This window comes from Castanea sativa, chromosome 5 (genome assembly GCF_040712315.1).
Source record: "Castanea sativa cultivar Marrone di Chiusa Pesio chromosome 5, ASM4071231v1".
In the NCBI taxonomy this organism is placed as follows: Eukaryota; Viridiplantae; Streptophyta; class Magnoliopsida; order Fagales; family Fagaceae; genus Castanea; species Castanea sativa.
In genome coordinates, this window is record NC_134017.1 from 12,983,822 (window position 1) to 12,994,447 (window position 10,626).

Consider the following 10,626-nt stretch of genomic DNA (forward strand, 5'->3'; position numbering starts at 1 on the left):
AGTGATAGATTTGTTGATGAAAGAAGGATTGGGACTACGAAATTGGTTAAGCAAAAAGGAACAATCAAAACCATTGAGGTTATACTTCTTGCTTTCCTTCCTTAATTTTTATCTTGATTTAAAATATTTTTTCATACTTATACATGTATATTTTAATTCTGGACTTATCTAAGGTCCAGTGCAAACTTTTTAGGGGGGGGATGGTGACGTAATTGACTGTGTCGATTTTTATCAACAACCTGCTTTTGATAATCCACTTCTAAAAAATCACACCATTCAGGTAAGTTTACTTAGTTATTGCTAACTGTATATACAGGTTTCAATAATTGTTTTTTCTATTTCATTTATTTTGTTTCCTATACCTCATAATTTTATAATTTTTCTGCTTCTTTAGTGGGCCATTTCAAGGGTAGCCTAATGGTGTTATATCCATTAATGGTGGACAAAAAATTAAAACAAAGCTATTGAGGTCCAACTCAAGAAACTTAGGTATAGTAAGCCAAATGATCAATAATGATGCCTTTATCTAAAATATGTGTAACCAACAACCTTTTAAACCTTACATTGAAAAAAGAGAAAGAAAAACTGTAACCTTTTAAACCATATGCCCTTCATTTTTGTAACGACCTATAATCATACCAAACCTCATTTGTTTTTAAGAAAGTTCTAGAAACTAAACCAATCCAGTGAATTTTCCCTTCCATTGAATAACAAAAATATATAAAAATATTTAGTTTTGTTAAAACTAAAGAAGAAAGAGAAAATATTGCAAAGAGATTCTAGGCAGAGCAGAAGTATATGATAGAGAAAGAACACAGGGGAATTATATGATTTTTGACCTTACAGTTCATGGGATAAAGCCCTTGATAGTTATATTTTTTTATATTTTGTATGTGTTACAACTCTACTAGGGTTTTATATAAGTGGGTAAAGTTTAAGGTTCGATGTACATAGGTTGAGAAATACAATTGGGCCTCTTGAACCAATACATGAAATAGTATGAACTAAGGAAGTTAATACCGTACCGGAGGTTGTACTGGTTTGGCCACCGGTACGATATATTTCGGATACTGGTCAATATCGGTGTACCGTTTCGGGTTTACCGCTATTTTATATACACACACACACACTAAAATCTCTAGAACCATGTTTATAAACATATAATATTTCACTTATATTATAGTAAATATAAAAGTTTATCATAAAATATTACCTCAATTCAGAACAAATTATTTATAGTTTTAGACTTTAGTATCAATTAAAAGAAAAAAAAAACACAATATAAAAAATAGAAAGCTTCGTTGTTCATTGCATACTAAGAAAACAAATAATACTAATAAGTTAATGTAAATAAGTTACCATTATACCCTTACAAAAATTCAAAAATTACAAAACTAAAAAAAATTTTTTTTTTTCTGTACCTGCTGGTACCGGCCGGTATTGCCCGAAATTAGCCAATATGGCCGGTATTTTTTTCGATACAATATAGAAGTGTACTAGTACCAGTGCACTGGCCGATACCGGTACGGTATCGGCTACCCTGGTATAAACCCAATATATATATCTTTAAAAAGCTAAAATATTTGTTTTAGACTATTTTTAGAATGAATTGTACAGTACATTTATTTGTATATTACAAACAATTCATCTTGCTTTTTCCATTATCCTAGTACAAAGCCAGTCTATATTTAAGGTTAATGAGTAAGTATATATAAGTTTTGAGAGGGAAATTGTAAAAATAGAAACACTAACATGCTCTTTGATTTAATTTTTTCTTTGTATTTTCAATGCCAATACTGTGGATTCAAACTAATAATTGATTTATTTTTGGCTAAAAAGATGAAACCTAGTTCAATTCCTAGTGATATAAAAGCCAGTTCCTCACAAGCTGCATTGTTTCAAGGTTGGAATAAAAGTGAACAATGCCCTGAGGCAACAATCCCCATTAGACGATCACAAGAATATCAACACCCTCATGCAATTCATCATTTGAAACAACGTCGAACACAGCTTAATCATAGCTTTGATATTGATATTCAAAGTGATCATGAGGTACCTTTTATAAAAGACTATTTTACATATATTCATGTAGCATTGAAATGAAAAATTCTTTTTATTTTTGAATAAAAAATTAATTCTTTTTGTAAATTAATTATTCTTCTTGACATATATATATTGATACGAACGACATTGGAAATTTGGAATAGTATGCCACAGTTTATATTAATGGTGGCAACTTTTATGGAGCACATGCATCAATTAACGTATGGAAACCTACTGTATCTAATGATGGAGAAATGAGTATTAGTCAAATATGGGTTGTAGCTGGTCCGGAAGATCAAATAAACACTATGGAAGCTGGATGGAGAGTAAGTTTAATTTACTGAATATCTTTACAAATATTAAACATCAGATTTTATTTTGATTTTATTTTTCGAGTGTAAGTCTAAACTTTGAGATGATTAGATTCTATTGGCATTCAAATCTACATAAGAAAATCATATAAAGTTTGATTTGAGATATATACACACACACACCATGTATTTGGATAATGACTTGATGAACATTTCATGATTCCAGGTTGATTTTGACCAAAAAGCAAAGTTGTTCATATATTGGACTGTAAGTTTGCTTATTTCCTTTCGTGATAAAATTTAATTTACATTAGGAATTTCGTCGACCTACTCTTATCAATTGCTTGCTTGCCAAATCAAGATATATAGTTACCCTTACCGTGTATAATTTCTTGTAAAAATTCCATGTAAGTTTCTTCTGAGAACTAACTTATTCTATCCTTATTAAGAGCGATGGCTACCAAAAAACGGGTTGTCAAAATCTTGAGTGTCCTGGTTTTGTGCAAACAAACAAGAACATTGTCCTTGGATCTCCCATAGTAGATGTTTCCAGCTACAGCTCGAAGCAAGTCGACATAGGGATAACCATATACAAGGTAATGGACAAAAAATTCTTTTCTGCAAATTATGCTTGCCATGCACATGCCTTTCTTACATATTGCTCACGAAATTCTTAACCTTGAATGCTTTAGAACAATGAAAATTGGTGGCTCAAAGTGAATGATCAGTTGGTAGGCTACTGGCCTCAATCCATCTTCACATATTTAGCGAGTAGCGCTACCGAACTTGATTGGGGTGGAGAGATTTACAACTCCAAACCTGGGGGCCTTCACACAAAAACTCAAATGGGAAGTGGCCATTTTCCAAATGAAGGCTATGGAAAAGCAAGTTATTTTCAAAATATTCAATACGTGGATTCAAAAGGAAATTTTGTAGATGCTGAGGTCGAAAGGTTGGTTCCAGATGCAACGAAACCTTCTTGCTATAATATAGATGTACAAAATGATAAGAGTGGAGGTAGTGGGACTCATTTTTATTTCGGGGGTCCTGGCTATTCTAAAGATAAATGTCCAAAGTAGGAAATGGGAAAAAAAAATTCATATTATCACAGCAGATAAGACACATATATAAAAAATAAGATACAAATTTGAAAATCAAAATGTCAATTTTTAATTTTTATTGGTAATGCATATTTACTATTTTCACAGTATCACCAAGAATTGTGATCCAATTATATTTTCAATAATGTCCCTAAAAATATATGGAGTTGCAAAAAAGAAGAAGAAGAAGAAGAAGAAAATAGTGAAAGAGAAGAAGAACATAAATAGTGAAAGAAAATCGTGAGGAAGTAAAAAAAAAAAAAGGTGTTGAACATGCAAATTCATCAAATAAAAAAAAACTAAAAAGAAGAAGAAATAGTAGCTGCATAAAATAGCATTGAAGGTACATACAAGAAGCAAACAAAAAGTAAAATTTATGAATTGAGATCAGGTGCAATTATAATCTATAGCTGAGATTGAAAGTTAGAGATATAGTTTTTAGAGCAAATTACAATTTACGCACCTGTAGTTTGACTGAAATTTAAGTTGCCTATGGCATGAAATTTAAATTGCCTATCTCTGGCATAAAATTTGATTTTTTACTCACTTAAGGTTTGAACGAAATTTAAGTTGTCTAATTGTGGTTTAAAATCTCATAATACAATGCTATATTTGATTTTTTTTATCAAATTTGATCTTGTATTATTATGTTTTTTGTGTTTTTTGATGAGAGAAACATAAAAGTAAAGAAAAATCAAATATTTAATAATGTTTTTAATAGACATGGGTTAAGAAATCCTAACTGAACTAATTTTAGGTGACTAAAGTGTCAAATTTCAAATTACAAGTAGATAACAAACTATAGGATAGTAAGTTATAATTTACCTTAATTTTTAAGATTAATTATTAAATTAAGTATGTCAAAAAGAAATATATATAAAAAAAAATGTTAAAGCTCAAAATATTTGTAAGAGAGATGTGGGTTAATTGATCATGTGAGCTCAATCCCAAATTTACAGCCACCAAAAGCCTAGAATACGAAAGAGGCGGCTAAGGTTAGATCAGAGTCACTCAAAAAAAAAAAAAAGGTTACATCAGAGTCACTCACACGTATCTGTTTTTATATGCTACACATGGCCCTAGCCAACACGGGATGGGAATTAAAAAAAAAATAAAAAAAAATTAAATGTCAGCCCAATGCTACTATTAATTTGGTGGCCACGCAAACCTCCATTAGTGGGCCCCTATCATAATCTCATAGTGGGCTAAGTTTTGTCTTCAATTAAGTCCAGAAGTTCATCGCGTGACTAAATGAAATCAGGCCCGTGATCTTCTAGATTAAATGGGCCACGGGAAAATTGTTTGCAAGTTAATCTTATCAACTTTTGGAGCAAGGTGCTATACATCTTGGGTAACAATTGACAACTCATTGTGCTCTCAATAATAATAATAATAATAATAATCATCTTCAAGAAAGTATTGGCAAGGTTCAAGACTGAAATATATATGCAACATATAAAGTTGATTTACATGCCACTTTTAACTTTGTGCACAAAATATTTGATTTTATATAAAAATACAAACTATATGGGCATCAGTGGTTCCAAGTTCTAACTTTGTAAGACCAAATGGTATCGAAATTTTTTGTTTTTCTAATTAACAAAAGTGGTTTCATATATAGTATTGACCCTCTTAAAATTTAAAGAATGCAAATGCATTAAAAAATGGAAAAAATTATATATATATATATTTTCCAAAGTTTTCCAAATTAAAAGTTTGTGTCTGGGCTAATAAATTAAAAACTCAATTTATTCAGTATAATAATAATTAATAACAATAATAGTCCATGCATACATGTAGTTTTTTTTTATTTTATAATAATCTTAGGTTTTTAAAAATAAATATAGTTAGATAGGAGTGAAAAAATTAAAATAAAAAAAGAATTTTAGAATTAAGGCTTAAAGGCTAGGAAGATATGGCCTGTGTGTATGAAGACAAACAAAATTTTAAGTTTAAAAAATTTACTAAAATCTTTCAAACATGTCAGACTTGGTTAGACTTTAGAGTAGTATTATTATTCACATGCAATACAAGGCAAAAAAAAGTCTATTCATTCACGTGAGTACTGCAACTACAAAGAGAGAGATAGAGAGAAACTCATAATAATAAAATTTAAAAAAAAAAAAAAATATATATATAAATATATATATATATATATATATATATATATATATATAACTCAGAAACTGAATTGTATGGTCTTTGACATTTCACTCTCATTCTTATCTCTCTCTTTCTTCTGTGTTCTAAGCTCCTCCACACTCGTTTTCTCTCACTCGTTCGAAGATATATAAATGTACGGTACGAAAATGTCTTCTTTACTAAATTTAGGTATAAATTACTGTAATTAAATTTTACTTTATTATTAATTTATTATGTTAATATTCACATTACTTTTTATTTTTTTTGGAGAGAAAAATTACTTAATTATATGCTCTAAATAATTTTTATATTCACATTACATTTTTTTTTTCAACTTTATTTAATTACATATATAGTACATGAGACTCGTAATAGATAACATTGTCTCTTTTATATATATATAATTCCTTCAATCCCTACATTCCATAAGAGTTATTCAAAGATAATAGAGAATTTTGCAACCTTGTTTCAATATGGTTAACATTATATACAATAAACTACAATGTTGCATAGTTTTGTTTCTCGCTTTTTCCTACGTGTTAAGCGATAGATTTGCTATTGGAAGAGCCATTGGGACCGTGAAAACTAAAGAGTTCGTTAAACACAAAGGAACAACCAAATCCATTCAGGTAATGATGCGTACCAAATACTTCTTTCTTTCTCTCCTTCCTTAATTTTTATTTTGATTCAAAATGTTTTTCATATATATGTATATGATTTTAAAATCCCAAATTTATTTAAGGTCTAATGAAATCTTTGTAGGGGGGAGATGGTGACATAATTGACTGTGTTGACATTTATCAACAACCTGCTTTTAATCACCCACTTCTCAAAAATCACACCATACAGGTTTTTTTTTTATTGCTAATCACATAGGATTTATTTTCCGAATTAATTTATCTTGTATATTAATATCATTAATTCATTTTCTTTCAGCCATTCATACATTTCATATACCTAATAATTTTATGACTTTTGTTCTTCTTTGTGGAGTTAGTGTGGCGTAAATCTTTAAATCATTTATGATTGTTTTTATACTAAATTTTGCAAAAATTTCTCTTTCGATATACAAAATTAAAGAGTCAATTAGAATATTAGAATGTTATCTTCCATTTTATTGTCAAATATATATATTTGAAGTATATTCATGGTTGAAATACTTGCTCCATAGTTACAATGAAAACTAATAAAATAAGTACAAAAATGCACACTTTTTATAAATAACAAAATTTGGCTATTGATTTTCTAGTACCATTGAAACAATGAAGAAATATTTTACAATTAATTTTTCATAGTCATTACGATCATAATGGTGAATTTTTGCTATGTATGAGTCTTGATGATAGAACTTGATTACTAACAAGAATATATAATTATTTTTGTAGAGATTTATCATACATGTGCCTCTCACTGATCCAGAACTAAGTTTTAAAAAATGTAATTCCATAACATGCTCACTTTGATGATGAAAAAAAGAAAAAAAGTCCAAACATTCTTTTTAAGTGGAGTTTGTGCCCATTTGATTCGTTGTAGGTACGTTATCAATCCAAAACATGAGCTTTATGCAATTGGTAAAATTTTAGAATTGTGCGTTTTAATACTCAAAATGTGATGTTTTATGTTTTTGCGTGACTCATGTAAAGTTACCATTGCCAAAACTCAAAACTCACGTGGAATGAATTAATAAAATATTACCGTTAGAAAAGTGTTACCTTTTCCTTAATTTACCGTTAGATTTTTTTTGAAAGTACAATTTTGTCCCTGACAAAATAAACTAGCGATTGCTTTTCCTTATCAATCTCACAATCGCACCTTTCTTAACAAAAAATTGAGAAATCTCATTGTGCTGCTGCTTTGAATTCGTTTCCCTTTCTTACTCTTTTTTTTTTTTTTTTTTTTCTTCAATTGGTATTGCTTGGGTTTGTGGGATTTTGAAACAAAAAAGAGATAAAATGAATATTGGCAGTGGTGGGTTGTTCATGGAACCATTCCGCCATGGCTAGGGGCTTTTATAAGTGGTGAAGAAGTAAAAGAAGAGAAAGATCCTGATGAGAATTGGGAAAAGATAAGGAGGAGAAAATGATAAAAGCATGAAACCTAATTAATTGGAGAAAATATGGGTGGGTCCAACTATTGGTGGAGGGGATTTTTCTCAGTAAAATTTGTCCATTTAATCTTAAAATATTGCTAGGCCCTTTATATTTTCACAACAAATATTCATAGTATTTCTCAGATCACTTTTTACCAACCTTTAATAATTTGTATTTGTTGTAAAAATATTGTGAAATTAACATTATTTAATTAAAAATGTTATATTCACAATATTTTCACAATACTTTTACAATAAATTCTATGTCAAATCTCTTCTTTAATTGTGAACTTAGCATTATTATTCGAGATTAAATTCTGTAAAGATATGTGTCTCAAAAAAAAAAAAAAAATAATCTCTAATCCTATGGTGTACACTCAGCCACATCACCTTATCATATATTTAGGAATAAGCTCTACCACACCTAATCAGTTCTAATACTCATATATAAATCTAATCAAATTAGGAGTTTATTGAGATATTATTAGATGTGGTAGGATGTATTGAATTTAAGAAAAATGTTGATGTGACAATCTCTTATTAGATGATACAAAATATGAATTTTACACCACATCATTATCAAATTAGGACTCTTATATTAATATATACTTATTCAAATCCCAGGTCTCTTCCTAGCTTGGTCCGCCTCTACCAGGATTACCTGCCTTTTCTTTTCAATGCTACAACTAGGGATTAAGAAATCGTTTTGGTTTAACAGATGAAACCCAGTTCAATTCCTGGTGGTGTAAAAATGAATTCCTTTCAAGAAAAATTGTTTCAAGGTTGGCATAAATGTGGACAATGCCCTGAGGCAACAATCCCCATTAGACGACCACAAGAAGATGAACACCCCCGAGCTATGCATTTTAAACCAAGTAGAACACAGCTTAATCATAGTTTTGCTGCTTATCACAAAAATCAGGACGTATCCTTCTCATTAAAAGACTGATATTTTAGAATTTCATACATTCATGTACATGAAATACTCATCATATTATATACTTAAAACTAATTTTTCTCAAACTAATCTATTTCATTTTTCAAATTAATTTTTTTTTTCTGACATATTTATATATATGAATGATATTGGAATTAGTATGCCACAGTTTATATTAATGGTGACAACTTTTAAGGAGCAAGTTCATCAATAAACATTTGGAAACCTACTGTATCTTATGATGGAGAAATCAGTATTGCACAAATATGGGTTGTAGCTGGTCCAGATGAATTATTAAACACCATGGAAGCTGGATGGAATGTAAGTTTCAATGTCATCTTTACAAAGATTGAACATCAGAAAAAAAAAATGTAAAAACACACACACACACACACACACACACATATATATATATATATATTGAGTGCAAGTCTAAACTTTGAAATGATTAGGCTCTTTTGGCATTCAAATCTACATAAGAAAATATATAATGCATTTGAAAATAGAAATTTAAGATATATATATACAATGCATTTGGATAATAAATTGATGTACATTTCATGATTCCAGGTTTATTCAGATGACCAAAAGACAAGATTCTTCATCTATTGGGCTGTGAGTTTGCTTATTTCAAAAGATAAATTTAAATGTAAGTTAGAAACTTCATCAATTTACTCGCATCAAGTGCATTCTTGCCAAATCAAGATAGTTTCCCCTATAGATTCTCTACTGCGTATGTTTTTCTTCAACTAACTTATTCTATTATTGTTAAGAGCGATGGCTACCATGAAACCAGTTGCTACAATCTTGAATGTTCTGGTTTTGTTCAAACAAACCACAAATTTGCCATTGGATCTCCGATAGAAGCTGTTTCTAGCTACAACTCGAATCAATACGACATAGGGATAACCATATACAAGGTAGCAGGTTTTTTTATTTATTTTCCAGGAAATCAGGCCAGCTATACGCAATATCTTCTTATGTATTGATTACAAAATTCTTGAATTCAAATGCTTTAGAACAACGAAAATTGGTGGTTCCAAGTAGATGATCAGTTGATTGGATACTGGCCTCAATCCATCTTCACATATTTAGCAAGTAGTGCTACAACACTCGATTGGGGTGGAGAGATTTACAACTCAAAACCTGGGGGCAGTCACACAAAAACTCAAATGGGAAGTGGCCATTTTCCAGATGAAGGCTATGGAAAAGCAAGTTATTTTCGAAATATTCAATACATGGATTCCACAGGCAATTTCAGAGACGCTGAGGATATGGGGCTGGTTCTATATGTAACGAACCCATCCTGCTATAATATAGATGTTCAAAATGACAAGGATTACTTTGGCAATGGAACCCACGTCTATTTTGGGGGTCCTGGCTATTCTGAAGATAAATGTCCATAATAGCATGTGGGAAAAAACATATCATAGTAGCATCAAAATAATAATTCACATATCTAGAGATCATAATGTTGATTTTTGGGATACTTTCCTAATTGTAGTTCCAAAAACATTTTCTTCCTTCACACAAAGTTCAATACTGAAGTTTTAACCATTAAACTATTGAGTTAGTAAGTATATATCAATTTCAGGTGAAACAAAAAGTATTCAATCACAATCAAGATTTTGCTTTTTGGTATCTGACATCATTTTTTACATAAATACTATTCATTTCATGTACTTTAAATTTGTAACATTGAATCCAAAATAGTGATGTTTCTTACTTTTTATAGAAGCCTAAATTTAAGAGAAACTATTAACAAAATAATGATTGAGACCCATCATAGAAGTTCCAACTTTTAATATATTATATATATATGTCATAGAAGTGGAGTTTATGTAGACTGGGTGAGAAATCCTGTCTTTTACCCAATTCTATTTATTCCCACCAAAATTAAATCATACTTCTACGTATTGAGACATTTACATAATCTTATATGATGTATTATTAATTCTCTGGGGACATTTGAATTATTGCTATTCTTATTCGTTTCATATTATA

The 10,626-nt window shown here is 29.8% G+C and overlaps 2 protein-coding genes across 2 annotated transcripts; both read left to right on the top strand.

Annotated features, from left to right (window-relative positions):
• Positions 1-1,839: 1,839 nt before the first annotated feature.
• LOC142634759 (protein neprosin-like) lies at positions 1,840-3,433 on the top strand. Its single transcript, XM_075809025.1, has 5 exons — positions 1,840-2,052; positions 2,208-2,369; positions 2,581-2,622; positions 2,804-2,950; positions 3,047-3,433. Exons 1-5 carry the CDS (start codon positions 1,840-1,842, stop codon positions 3,431-3,433), a joined length of 951 nt encoding a protein of 316 aa, XP_075665140.1.
• Positions 3,434-8,787: 5,354 nt separating this feature from the next.
• Positions 8,788-10,200, top strand: LOC142633946 (protein neprosin-like). The gene is made up of 4 exons (XM_075808203.1): positions 8,788-8,943; positions 9,193-9,237; positions 9,396-9,542; positions 9,642-10,200. The coding sequence occupies exons 1-4, from the start codon at positions 8,926-8,928 to the stop codon at positions 10,026-10,028; spliced, it is 597 nt and encodes a 198-aa protein (XP_075664318.1). The 5' UTR covers positions 8,788-8,925; the 3' UTR covers positions 10,029-10,200.
• Positions 10,201-10,626: the final 426 nt, after the last annotated feature.